This window comes from Epargyreus clarus, unplaced genomic scaffold, assembly GCF_041222505.1.
Source record: "Epargyreus clarus isolate Ecla_fem2 unplaced genomic scaffold, WU_Ecla_fem_2.2 ptg000034l, whole genome shotgun sequence".
In the NCBI taxonomy this organism is placed as follows: Eukaryota; Metazoa; Arthropoda; class Insecta; order Lepidoptera; family Hesperiidae; genus Epargyreus; species Epargyreus clarus.
Genome location: NW_027332239.1, coordinates 14,600,455 through 14,615,520, shown reverse-complemented (window position 1 = coordinate 14,615,520; position 15,066 = coordinate 14,600,455). Strand labels below are relative to the sequence as shown.

Here is a 15,066-nt window from a genome sequence, read left to right as displayed (position 1 = left end):
TTCAACAACCTTATTGGTTTCATCAGAGCACTTACATACAGGAAGTATTGTGATGGCACTGTTATTTGAGTGAATGAAAGTCTTTTCCTCGTTGCATAAGTTTCCTTGTATTGCGACATTGGTTTCGAATTTCATGAAAGGCAATGTGTGATTCCAAGCGCGGCCTATCTTGTTCAAGAGGATTGGTTGTGAATGTTGCTTTCTTTGTGTTAATAATAATTATGTAAGACTGTTTCATAGGTAATAGCACTGTAGTGTTGTTTTTGTGTTTGTGTGTGACTGTGTGCAAGCATGCGCGCGCGCGTCTATGTACACATACCCATGTGTTGTATTTTATGTGGTTAGAAAACTTAGATACATTCCTCTTGATGTTAAATGGTCTATGGCAAATAAGGTTGTCTATACTCGGTCCCAAATAGAACAGGAATCTCACCTGAGAGTCCATCACAGATGCTGTCTCTGAGGATTAACTTGGAACTCCTTTAGTGGCCTTATCAAATTGTTTAGATTAATTTTAATAGTATAAGTATTATGTGACAGAAATTAATATGTTAGTTAATTGGAGTTGATTCATAACCTAATGTTTTTTAATTGTTTCAGGTACGAGTACGGTGTTAACAGCTTTGGTGAGCTTACAAAATTAAAATGAGTTTTCAAATATTAGTAAATTGTATTAACTTTAATTTATTTTAAGAAATTATTCATGATTTATATTTATATACCAAATAATTTAGTTACACGAAACTTCTGATACAGCAGTTACTATACCGCTCTGCTATGTAGAGGGGTTTGGATTTTTAATTCCCTGTTTGTGTTATATCTGGGGTTGAATATTTTTTTTTGCCTGGTTAAGTGTATATGACTTTCACAATTATTATACCCTAGAATGAATAAGAATATAAGCATTATTTAGTAAAAGAAAAATTTCTACTTAAAAAACTGTTTTACATATATGCATATGTATACTGTATATCTACAGTGAAAATATGTATATAATTAAAAATAAAACAACCAAATCAAGAAGTTGTTTAGTCTGTACGCACGTAACACATGACCCCGGGTCAAGATCTCTTTAGTCGCCTCTTACTACAGGCAGGGGATACCGTAGCCCTATTCTGGTCCCGAAACTACAGGGACAATTAGAGACCGACCTAGGATTAGACTTTAAATTTTGTTTGGGATTCAGACTTTCGCCAGCGACGAAGACCATTATTAAATGGGCTATATGGAACAGATCTTAAAGAGATCAGTCGAGAAACCGTTACTTTAATACTCTTATATTCAAATCATGATTTATAAAAGTAGAACAGATTCGGGTTTATCTTACCGAGTGAAGATTTATTAGAAATATCGAGAACATCTGTGATTTATCGGTAAATAATAACATCGGCTATTGTATATCGATAATTATTTTGATCCCACAAAAGTATTGCACAACACTAGACCGACGTGCCTTCTCTAATTATACGTTAGTTATGACCATCGTATCTCCTACGGAACATTCATAGGAATCACGACTCTATGTTCTATTGACTGTTTGTATCATAAGGGTTAAAGTAAGTTGAATGTTGTTCCCACTTGCGTCGTTTTTGTCCGTGTGTAACGATGTCGTGATTCTTCCATCTTGGGTGAAGTAATTACAGAAAATTTCAAATAAATGTTCACTACACACACAGCCTCGCTGTCCCACGATTAAGTTTGTTTAAGGGAGCCTTGTGGAGCTTTACGTTTACTTTATTTTACAACGCTGTTTACACTCGTGTAGGTGTTGTTTTTTTAAAGAAATACTGGGAGTATATATCAAATTTCACGGGTTTTTAAGAGAAACTATTACCAAGGAATGGAACGTGAAAAGGTTACAACTATCAACGCCAAAAGTTGCTGCTGTCACACCTATTTCTAGTGTGAAGCAGATCTGTGTTTCGGTGGAAAGATGTGATTCTGAGTGACTTACATTGAGATAACCATCTTACTTGTCAGAAGTGAAAACGTATTTATGATCGACTTCAGGTAAAACATCGCAACGCCTGAGGACTAACATGAAAGTTTGTATAAGAGTTCACTTGAAGAACACAGTAGTGTTAGTACTATTAGTATAAGCCAAAAGTAAAAACATTTTTAAAGATGCAAAAAATTAAATAGTTTTTAATATTGAAATGCGACAAATAAAACAATGAAATTGCCGTCAACAAACAATTTAATCTAAATAATCTGCAATTGATCTACAATGAACATTACAAGAATTACATTAACAATATGAAAGCAGTTCACCGATAGAGCAGGGCTTCATGCAGCACTCGGACGCCACCAGCCGCTTGCCCCGAGAGCCGCCCAGGGCCTTGGCGTGGCTGGACCGCATCCAGGGCCAGCTGGACTCGTACGACACCGCGTTCGGTTCCCGCTTGACGCTCAACAGCTTGGGTTCTTCGCAGAGGTTGTCCAGCAGCTGAGCGAGGTTCCTACCGCAGACCTGGACGTAGCCAAACTCGTTTGCCGCCAACATTGCAGCGAGGGTGACGATGATGAGAATCTGGATCTTCATGGTTGTTTCTGGATTTTTCTGGTTCGAACTGGTTACGTACCGTTGGTTACGGTGTACACGTTTGTTCTGTGCTTCTTACAGCAAAATCCCCGGATTTTATACACCCTGATCTCATCAATATTCAGTGGGAAGCCACCGTGATCCTAATTCGATATGATTATGTGGTAAACAGGTTAACACTAGGTGCTCGATGGGAATAAGTCATTCTGCTCAGTGACGTCATTGTGATGTGTTTATTGCATATTAATGTGACTGGAATATTAAATATGTGTTGTTTAAAGGAAATTTATGATAAACAAGGATTTGAGCCCGACTTTGCTCCCCTTTCATCCCTATGAACGGTTTGTTGATGATTTTTTTTAATACCAAATGAGCATATACCATCTGATGGTAAATGGTCATAGCCTCTTTGGAAGTATGTCGGATTCGTTACTACCCTTGGGAACTAAATTGGAACTCAGATTAATATGTCTCTCTTATACTTCAAACCGGAACTCGGCAGTGATTAACTAGTTTTAAGCACTGTTGTGTCCGGTACAGCAGTCTGTTATTAGGACCCTTCGTGGTTCAACCACTTTCAATTATAAAAAAATCGGTACAGCCGTTTCTAAAATTATGTTATTAGTTTATTTTTCTGTATGACTTCGACGACCCGCGTGGCACGGCGGTCACCGTACCGGTCTGACGCGCAAAGGGTTCCGACTTCAATTCCCGGCCAAATACGTGAACGATGAATTAAGATTTCTGTTCTGGTCTGAGTGTGTGTGTATTCGTATTTGTGTGTGTCCATGGCACCCACGACACAGGGCTAGGTGTAAGGCTATGAGTGTAGAAAACGTGTTTTTCTTTATGACTAAAATTGAAAAAGATTCAAGTTGAAGTTTGCAAATAAATCATACAATCTTCTAAAATTACTTATTTTTGTAACTCATCATTCACGTGAATACGGCCTTGACCACTTGTAGCATCTCAGAATCGAATCCTATTAAATTTCTCTTCAGTGATTAGTATTTTTAATTGTCCAGTTTTTAATCTATCGATAATCGCTTGGCGATTAGCGTGGGAGCCTCCGACAAGCCATCTGTTCAAGTAAATTGGTAAAAGTTATTATAAATGTACTTTCATAAGTAATATTACTCTTGTAACGATATGTTTTACAATTACAAAAAATTAAGTGAAGAGTCTGGTTGAAGGATGGTTCAATTAACAACGTGGAGGCGGTTGAACCATTCGTTATTTGATTCCAGAGGTATTACGTCATTACTACTACTGTTTTGTAATAGTAGTGTACCTCTGCTGTGTTATATTAGTTTCAAGATGACGAAGTAAGAGCTTTCCTCGGCAATCCATTAGGTACTATCCCACTGTTGTACATGGATTTCATCTCAGAGTAAGAGGGGTTTTCTAGTGCGAATTGACAAACTTCACACAACCATTTAAACCTTTTTTGCTTGCCTGGGATTCGAACCTTGGATATCCCGATTGTTTATTCGAGTTTCTAACCACAGCTCTTAACATTGTATCAAAACAAATATAATAAAATATTAAATGAAACTTTACAAATTAGTCGGCAGATAGTAAGGCATCTACGGCCAACCACAGATAGGGAAGCGAGAGGAGCTATTTACTTTCAGATGGACTACACCTGATGGTAAATGACTCTTTGCCACTTCTAGGTATAAAAATATAAGGACGAAACGGAAGAGTCGCTAAGCTCTTATCACTTAAGGCTTCCATAATGACTGGTGTTAGGAACCGCTTACGGTCTTACATTATCGGTTTCACGCTGATACCTGAGAATCTTTACACGTTCATCATGTTAGCTATCACATGCTGTTTTCCACATTAACTCATAAACCTACGTGTTTAAAGAAAAATCCCTTTAAATAAATGAAAATCCTCTAATTTGTCTGCACCCTAGTTACGTTGTTTGGACCAGGACCTGGATAGCTGTGCATTATCAGCCAAAAAATTACCTATAAAACATATTTATTCATCCAAACTAGATAATTTGGACTGATAGTTCAGTCTTTGCAAATACCTTTTGAGATTTTGGAGATGGATATAGCCCTTCCTTACTTTGGGCCTGATACATCAGTCAAACTCCCTAAAGTCTGTTCTCAATTGTCTTTTTCAAGGACGCCATATATTCCTTCTGTCTAGACGTACTCAATGAAACTTTCTTTCATCATTCCTTCCATCATTTAACTCCCTCTAGCGATATGACCTGTACATTGCCACTTCATTTCAAGTCACAGCGTCATCATTTCTAAAGTACCAAGCGATGGACATTAAATTTTCAAGTTACTATCGATTGGTGCAAGCGAGCTAGAATGTAGGTTGCCAGGAAATTCCCCTTACTTTTATAGGAAGCTCATGAATATTCAGTGCTCTAGAGATCTTAATGAGGCCTGGTACTATGGATGCATCTAGCGTATAAGTTGCGTATCGGTTGTTTTGTGAGCTGTGTTGGTCGTCTTAGGGCTCGTACACAAAACTGCGATGCGAATTCACAACGCAGAAAATTGCGACACGAATTGCTGCGATGCGATATCGTGCGGCATAGCGTCTCCCAGGGTGACCAACAACAACAACAACTGTGACGAAACATCGCAGGAATGCGCGATGCGAATCAATTCGCAAGTTCTTGCGATGCGTTGAGGGAGCTCGCAAATTTTTACGATGCGACGACGCATTGCAGTTTTGTGTACAAGCTCTTAGTCCACCACGGATTGACTATTATTATGAAAAGCTTTGTGGCATGAATTACAGCTGTGTACGTTTCTGGAGTTCCAATCTAACGCACCGTTTTTTTTCTAAATTTGTCTTATTTGTTTTTATAATATAGGAGTAGCAGACAAGCATGCAGTCCACCTGATGATAAGTGGCACTGCCGCCCCTCGACATCTGTAATTAACGTCAGATAAGATTAGTTTCCTACTTGAGGTCGGCCACATATGCGCCGCTACCCCTGAGGACTAAGCCGGAACGCCTCGGAAAAGTATATCTCCCTTACCACACCATTCAAAACGGAACACAGCAGCGCCTGACACTGCTGTTATTAGGCAGAAATAGGTGTGGTGATGGTGCCGCTGGAGTGCCACCGGATCGAACCACAAATGGTTCTATTAGAACAGTGATAGTTTTCTAGTATAAATGACAGCTTCATCGATGCGACTCCAGATTTCCAATGCAATGTGGGTTTTCCAACATATGCCTTATAACTATAACTGATGAATAGAATAGAATAGAATACTCTTTATTGCACACTTACAGTAGAATTTAACAGTATTAAGTAAGGTAAAAACAGTATGCAATAGGCGGCCTTATCGCTAAGCAGCGATAAGGCCGCCTATTGATACTGATGAGAAGGTATAAATTCCCAAAATGATGAAGGAAAACCAAAACTAAACCCATTTCATTTTGAGAGGAGGAGACCGGTTTCCAGCAATGGGACACTATTGACTCTGGTTCGAATACGGAGGCATCATTGACACACCTATTTCTACTTTACAACAGCAGTGTTAAGCGCTTCTGCGTGGACTATAATCTTATCTGGGGTTGATTAAAGATTTCCATGAGCATCAGTGACCAGTACTACACAGATTGACTGCGTGATCTTTTACTGCATCTGTAATGTATTATGAAAAAAATGAATTATGACGATTTATGTGAAAGATACATGCTTGTATGTACTTCGTATCCCAACTTCAGAAAAATAGACATAAAAAGGTAAAGTTTAATATGCATTATAAATAAATACAGACAGACGCTAATGATCTCTTTTATTTCTTTATTACAGCAAGTACGAGGCGGATTCTAGCTTATGGCTCTATTTCGTTAAAGGCCCTTTGTAATCAGCACCCTCGTTAAAATTCGTTGCGTTTCTCAAAAACAATATCCTTTTAATAGGGGATTCGACCTGGTTAAACTCATTAATTTATTATATGCGCCTAAGTTAAGTTTTAAACTTGGTATATTGAGAAAAGGCTTGTTGGAGAAAACAATGAAATTAGTTCAATTTTAGTTGTTCTGCAAATTCGACCTCTTCGATTTATTCGTCCTGATTGATTAGACCTGAGTCAGGGCGACGTGATATTCTACTGATAGTGATAACCTAGTGGTTAGAAACATCGCCTCTTAATGGAGGCGTCCAAGGTTCGATCTGATGCTAACTTTTTATAGCTATGTAGATATTAGAAATTAATTATTTATCACTTGCGTAAACGGTGAAGGAAAACATCTTGAGGAAACTTGCGCGCTTAAGAGTTCATAAAACAAGTTGCTACGGACATGTGAAGTCTACCAATTCGCACTGGGCCAGCGCGGTGGACTATGGCCTAAAGCCTTACTCTGAGAGGAGACCCGTGACCAGCAGTGAGACAGTAATGGGTTCGTGACGATCTGGGCGCACCACATTATGCCTAATTATGCGGCTGGTCAACTACACACCAATTAGGCTCTTGTTTACTCGCTAACCAATTTATGCTGTTTACAAATAATGAATGGAAATGTCTAACGATGTTCGTTTTACTGCACCTTTCGCTATTCAGCTATTTACACCAGAAAATTACGAACGGTTCTCGTTTAGGCCGTTTACAAAGGGACTACTATTTATTGCACTTGCGACTACGTGTGCTCAAAGCTTTCGACTTCAAAACAGGGAAATAAAATATTTTTTTTAATGAAATTGAAGAAATAAATAAGCATGAAGCTCTTAAGTAGATGGTTATCCATGAGTTTGTTTAGATGTTTCGTGCAAATTTTATTTACTTAGTCACAATACCACATATTTTTGATCAAAACAAAGCAGGGCTTAATGCTGCTATCATGGTATCACTAAGGATTCTATTGCATTTCATTTAAACAGGATGGTATTATAAATTGCTTATAGTAAGAAAGTATTGAAGGCGGTTGTGGTTTTTGGTTCAACTCCGGCGGCACCACCGCACACCTATTTCTGCCTAATAATAGCAGTGTTAGGCGCTACTGTGTTCCGTTATGAAGGGTATGGTAAGGGAGACATACTTTTCTGAGGCGTTCCAGCTTAGTCCTCAGGGGTAGCGGCGCATCTGTGACCGACCTCAGATAGGAATATCTAATCCTATCTGGGGTTGATTACAGATCTCCATGGGCGGTAGTAGCCACTTACCATCAGGTGGACTGTATGCTCGTCTGCTACTCCTATATTATAAAAAAAGCTTAAAAATAGCTGTATTAAATTATTTGATGTGCTATTTACTACCGAGTTAAGTTACATTACGTTAGGTTAGATTTTTGCCCATGAAAGTCGCTCGTTATCGTAATTCTGTAAGAGCCCTACAAAATACCATTCCATTCTGTATATCGCTATGAATCCATGTATGTCACATATAACAATAAACCATAATGAACACAGTATTGTGAGTTGTGAAAAATGTTTCAATAGCTAGAATTGAGTACATCCTGGGCTTGGTAAAATTGAGTCGTAAATATTATTACGTAATTGTTTCTATGAAAATAATCTCTCCGCATGTTTTATTACTGATCGTATTAATAATTAATCAATTATTATTAACAATTAATCAATTATTATTAATAATTAATATTAGTTTCAAGTCGTAAATATTGTTAATGTGGGTACTTTGTTAAAGTAAATTCTAAGGTTTAATTACTAAACGTTTAAATGTTAGTACCTTACATGTATTGATTCTTAACTTTCTTCTTCTTTATTTTGTCGACTTTCCAAACGAAATCTTTGCTAATATTAGAACAACATTAAATATATGCACAAATTTGAGTACTTACATATTATTTGTTGGTAACGTCTTCAAAAATCAATTACAGAAATCCACACCATATTTCACAACAGCTTTTCCAGTAGGAACAAAATATATCATGTTAAATCCTTAAGAATTTCTTGTAGATAAAATTCCAAAATGTTGCAAGCTTGCAAGCGGCCTTAGGAAAAAACATCTCATTACGTTTATAGCCTTAATCTTACTACATCGTGTTTTAATAAGCTTGTTGATATTCTAACGGGTCTTGGTAGGGCTGTCTTTCGAAAAAAGAGACCGCGTAGCTAATAATATTTGAAATATTTGGTCGTTCATGAAGGTAGTAGAACGCTTTGTGGTTCCACTCCGGCACCATCATCGCTCCGCCTATTTTTGCTTAATAGTAGTGTTTAACTGTTATGTATTGGTTTGAAGGGTCTAGTAAGGGAGACATTATCCAAGGCATTCCAGCTTAGCTCTCAGGGGCAGTATATGTGGCTGACCTTAAGTAGGAATCTAATGTTATCTGGGGTTGATTGCAGTTGTCGATGGACGGCAGTAGTCACTTACCATCAGGTTATCACTACCGTCTTCTGTGCTTTGCAATGCACATGAAGTCACCGATTCCGATCGTCATCATGGGGTAACAGTTATTGAACCTTGATGAGGATCCCATGGGCCGTCGGGAAACATCTCCCTCTCCATACAAACTCCCCCTTTTAACCCACAACGAATCAACGTAGTAAAATACTCTAGGTCTTCCCATTTGTGGTAAACCTGTGATTATCTTTTCAGTTTCAGCCAGTGTTCTCGAACCTACCGATTTTTCGGTATATCTACCAATATTGGCCCTGTCCTACCGAAATACCGAAATGCATTAACTTTCCACGATTTCAGAGGATGCTAATCCTCTAACAAAAAGATCGCAAAAATTGTATTACTGTTGTGTCATATATACATTTTGGGTACGGATATACCGAATTTTGTAGGCAACTCTACCGATTCAGCCATAATACTATTGCAATCGTCTAAATGCATCACAGTCTACCTAGTTCTATCAGGATGATATACCGCGCCCTTGCCTCGTAGCTGGTTTACGACCGGTGTAAATATCTGTAAGGACTCGTAAACACACGTCTGACTTGTTAACAATGCTGTAAAATATTAACCGATGTGCTTCCCCGACGTGCGATTTTGAAGAGAAGACTTGGGTTCTGTGATTTAAGACATTTGTCTAAGTTTTTTGAAGGACACCCGCCGTCGTAATCGTTGATGAGGCCTATTAGCATACCCGTGGTCCGAGAAAGGCCGTCCAGAGGAACAGACGGTTTTAGCAGAGAGGATATGCCGGTAGGAGTCCGGTATATCCTCTCTATTGTCCCCGTGACAAAGAGGAACCCATGCATCGTTTCCCCGCGTAAGAAACAAACAAAAATAAAGCTTCTATGAAGGGCGACCCGCGTAACCGAGTGGCCATTCCAGACTGACACGCGGTAGGTTCCGTGTTTGCTCCCCGGTCAGACATATATCTAAATAAGGATTACCACCATCAAACCACTTGTCTATCACCGATTCTGCTTTTAATAGATAAAAATACAGTTAAAGTTGTAATGATATCTTAGAATTCAATAATTTCGTTTTTTATTTGACTAAATACTCGTAGCTTCCATTAAGTGTCCATGAAGCTGGAAGCCACTTAATACTTGATAATCTTATTTGACTAAAGCCAAATAACAATTAAACGTACTCCTTCTATCGTCCGATCCTTTGGGAGATAACTTCCTAAGTGGATAGTATTGTTATCTACGACCAGTCTAGGGTTGTCGACTTAGATCTAGTTTGAGATCTAAATTCTGAAGGCGTAGAACGTTAAAATAAAACTGAAGCTGCCTTTCACTTTGAATTGATTACTATTTTCTATGCTTATTTATTTTCGCAGTTTAAAAATGAATCTGTTTTTACTTGACTGCAAAGGATGATGTATTTTTCGATCATGTTAAAAAAAACTATATCTTTATTCAATTATTTTAATGGGGTTAATTTGAGACCTTTTATAATTACTTATTTAACTATTAATATAATTTTCAATATATTTTTGGTAGAAATTACTCGGTTTTGATTCTGTAAATGATTTAGGCAAATTGACAATTTCAAACTTGAAGCCAATCAGAGATACGTTGCTACTACTGATGAGTAAGATCGTCACCTCATATGTAAGCCAGCCAACTTTCACACACCTCCACAGAAACAGAACCGCTTCACCAAGGATGGATGTGGCGGTCAAACATACCTATGGCTCTACCCCCTTTCTAAATATTTCTAATAATGTATATTGTATTTTTTGAGATATTTGTAAGGAATCTCCCAAAATCATAAAACAAGTACTTCTTAGATTATCTATTACATATCTTTTATTTTCCATACATTCTCTCACGTTCCACGTCAACCCTAAATTCTACCGATGCTGATAAGATAGAGCCTGTATTTATGAGCCCCAGGGCGGATTTATACCCGGCTGATTGAAACATTACAATAAAACGCTATCTACGGACCCCATTGTAGATAAAATGCAGATATGTTTTGATTTCCGAAATAGACACCGATAAAATGAACTTAAGTGACGTAGATAGGAGATAACGGTTTATGTTTGAAAATTTTAATAATATACCTACGATAACTGTTCATAGGCATGGATGCGAAAGTGGATGTTAAAGGTGGTAGAACCCTTTGTGGTTCGACTCCGGCGGCACCACCGCCACACCTATTTCTACCTAATAACAGCAGTGTTAGGCGCTGCTGTGTTCCGGTTTGAAGGGTGTGGTAAGGGAGACAGACTTTTCCGAGGCGTTCCAGCTTAGTCCTCAGGGGTAGCGGCGCATCTGTGGCCGACCTCAGGTAGGAATATCTAATCCTATTTGGGGTTGATTACAGATGTCCATGGGCGGCAGTAGCCACTTACCATCAGGTGGACTGCATGCTCGTCTGCTACTCTTATATTATAAAAAAAAAAAAAAAATCTGGAAAGGTTTTCCGGACATGGATCTTAATATTTCCTTTTTTTAACACGTTAGCTGCGGCTTAAAACACCTCGTCCATGTCTGGTCGTTATAGCGGTAAGAAAAAACTTTAACTTCTCTGTGGTGCGAGAGGCATAACTTCCGTCTGGTTCAGTGTAGGAGAGTGATAACTATATGTTTGTGATGTGCTACTGATTCCTAGTTCTATGGTACACCAACCTAATGTCGGGTTTGTTAGACCTCGTACCGCACTGAACAAATAATAATGCTAACACAGTGCGGAACGAGGTTGGGAACGCCTCGTTTCCCCACGCACCTCGTACCGCACCCCACGCTAGCTTCACGTGGTTAGTGTTGTGCAACGCAGTCGAGACTGTCTTTGTGTTGAAAATTATCATGTCGAAACGTTGCCGAAAAAAGTTGATCATGGAGGAAGATGAAGAAAAACCGGTTGAAAAATCTGAGCCAGAATCAGAATACAAGAAGATATTTCAAAAACAGGTAAGTCACAAATATACTCTGTCTAGGTGAAAGTCCAGTAGTGAGACTTGGCAGGCTAGGCGTATATCCGTATAGTAAGAAATTACATTATAGATAATTACGTTTCCTGTTATGGTTCAAACAAAAGTTAAGTAGCTACATTATTGATATAGGAAACGTAGGCAAAATCGTTACCGAGTATTCCGATTACTCTTTACCCTAATCTACTCGCTCCTACTTTTCAGAATCCACTGCAAAGAAAGCACATCATCTCGATAAGGGTCCAAAGAAGAAGAGATGTGTCGGATGCTACGAAAAACTCCGCACATTCTTGACATGTCGTGAGGCAGACAAAAAAAACCAAAAAAAAAAATCTCACGGAATGCACTGTTTGCAAAAAACCTTATTGTCTGAAATGTTTCAATGAAAAACATCCATAACTTTTCCCCTTTTTGTATTCATTCTGTCCATAACGTTGATAAATAAAAACAATAAAATAAAATCGATATTTATTTTCCCATCACTAAATTATATGGAAACCTGCCATTTTTCAGTGCGGTCCGAGGTGCATTAGACCCACATTTTATTTTACCCATAGAATCTAAAGTAACGAATTTAACCAAGGGCGGCGGCAGTTTTAGGTTAATTAACTCATTGTTGATAATAATCAAGACAAAAGCCGTCGATTTTGTCTTATTTGGCGCCAAAAAAAGGATTTTAGTCTTCTTCGGGCGGTGGGATTTAACACGCCTCGTGCCGCCACAATGTCGGATATAGGACGAGGTTTAAAACAACTCGTAACGCAGTAATGGAAAGTACAGAAAAATCTGTGCCGCAGGGAACGTGTTAACGGATAAGGAACGAGTTTCTTAATGACCAATCCAATATTGATCAACAGCGTTAAAAACTTTTCCAACTTATTCAATTAAACTATGGAAGAGTTCATGAACGAAGTGTTTAAAAAATATTTGTATAAAAAAACATTTGTGGCGATTTCCCGCTACTCGTCAAGAGACGTCGCAACGAGTATTCTGAATCACGCTATTGCAGTTTTCTAAACATCTTGTACATATACAAGCCCCGAACTGTGACTACCGGAGCAGGGCGGCTGTCCGAGTGTGATCACCTAGCCCGGCGAGTGATCTCCCTTTGCCAAACATTCCTTTACCAATCCGCATTGTGAGCACCGCATACAAGTGTGACAGAACATGCCCAGCACGGCACATAATAAGGGTTGCAACAACAATACTATAATAGCGTTCACAACAACATGTGTTGATTACACATCAAATACTCTCAACGCCACGGCTACGTAACCTCATATCTCATTTGTCGGCGCTAATGACACGGCTCCTTGTACACCACAAATTATAGATTCTCCATACCTTATTAGAAAGGTATAAACATTAGCGGCGATCGGCCGATCCCGCCTTAACCTCCCACTCGTAGGGTTGCCAGGATTGGAAAGAAAACGGGACTGCCCTTACATAATTATAGTGACTACATTATTTAGGAATATTCGCTATAGTTTTGGTCTTAAAAGGTAGTATATTCAATTAATACTACAATGCAATTAAAATATTTACCTATAAATATATTTCAAATATACTATGGATAAATGAAATGTACGCAAAAATCGGTTATGTATATGGATCGAAAAGACATAGAAAAGTAAATTGGCTCATCAGAATTTTATACCAAACATTTTAATTTTTACAGTCAAATTAAGGATATACATCTCCACTTCCACAGATAAATCGTATCATACCCATCCACCATCTTAGTTATTTTAAAGGAGCAGTGTACTTATCTTTGTGATAAGGGAGATACTTCAACTTTTTTAAATGTATACCTAATCATAAGGCAGACAGACGGGCTACCTGGTGGAAAACAATCACCGTCGCCTATGGACATTTGCAAATCCAGAAGAGTCGCCAATGCATCGCCAGCATTGTAGGAGCTCCCTTTTTGCAACCTTCTTGTAGAGCACCATGGCAGCCAGCTTCTTATTTGACCAATCTTATACAGGATTTTTGTCCTCTTTGCAATTGTCAATAATTGTCATTTTCTATTATTATTTTTATATTCAACATAAAGTACCCTAAAAGTGGGAATGTCCTTACAAATTATAATGGCTGGCAACACCAGTCAATACTTAACGGGTTAAGTCGATCTGATCCCATCAAGCTATTAAAACTCATCTATCGTGACTCGATCCGACAAATTGTACCATCGGAGATTGGTGTAAGTGATATTAAGAAATTCAAGGGTTTCATCTTAAGTTTAAGATGAAAACAGACAGGGGTGGAAGTAATTAATTTGTGATTTTGATTATAATAATATTTTAACAAATAAAGTAATTTAAAATAGCGACCATGTTATATGTTTCTTGCTCACACATGGGGATCTAGACAAAGTGGAATAGAAATGCGATGTTTTGGAAAACAATATTGATTGAAACAAGTTATCCCTACTTCATCGTAAAATGTGTTTTGAAAAGAAATGTCAAAATTTGTAGAATTATATTATATTTAAAATCTATATTAACATCGAAATAGACCCAATATAAGAAGCGTGATCTGTATAATAATAAATTTATTTGATTTACGAAAAACCGATATATAATAAAGCGTTATTAAAAATCTCCTTATTTATATATAGAACAAATATTTAGGGCAACATTTACATTTAGAAAATTGTAATGGGATTAATATTGGATACGTTTTACACAGAAAACCGCGGAGAGTTCCAACGTAGTTGAAAGCTTCTGACTTAGACCACACCACTCTCTCCAGCCTAAGGCGGTATCACACCTCGCCGTGCTTCAGAAAGGCATTATCGCCTCCCCGCAGTCGGTACCCGCCTTTATTTTGTTTTGTAACTATGCAATCCATTATTTAAAGACCAAACTGTTTAGTTTCACGCTTCCAGCTATGAAGACATATTTCGTAAACTTATCTTCAAGTTAAAAGCTAAAGCTTAATTCTTATTCATTATCATAAGCCGGCTTATGCCGTTAAAAAGATAATAAATATAAATAATGATTGAGTGGTACTACTTAATATAATATTACAGAGAGGCAACTTATTTTTATGTAACAATAATAAATAATTTAAAATAAGAAGATTTTAATTCGATACTTTAAATATAGTCAACATGGAGTCTAATATAATTAAAACATACAATCGCCTAAAATCGGCACTCATACCGTCTCTACTCCATAGAACAATATGTTGATTTAATTAATATGCTGATCTGTATAACTGCATAT

The 15,066-nt window shown here is 37.8% G+C and overlaps 2 protein-coding genes across 3 annotated transcripts in view; one reads left to right on the top strand and one right to left on the bottom strand.

Moving 5' to 3' along the window:
• The window catches only part of NetA (Netrin-A), a 225,804-nt gene that overhangs the window by 52,485 nt on the left and 158,253 nt on the right, over positions 1-15,066 (top strand). The gene's annotated exons all lie outside the window — the stretch shown is intronic.
• LOC140756201 (bombyxin A-3 homolog) lies at positions 2,180-2,596 on the bottom strand. The gene has a single exon (XM_073091653.1). The coding sequence runs from the start codon at positions 2,540-2,542 to the stop codon at positions 2,249-2,251; it is 294 nt and encodes a 97-aa protein (XP_072947754.1). The 5' UTR covers positions 2,543-2,596; the 3' UTR covers positions 2,180-2,248.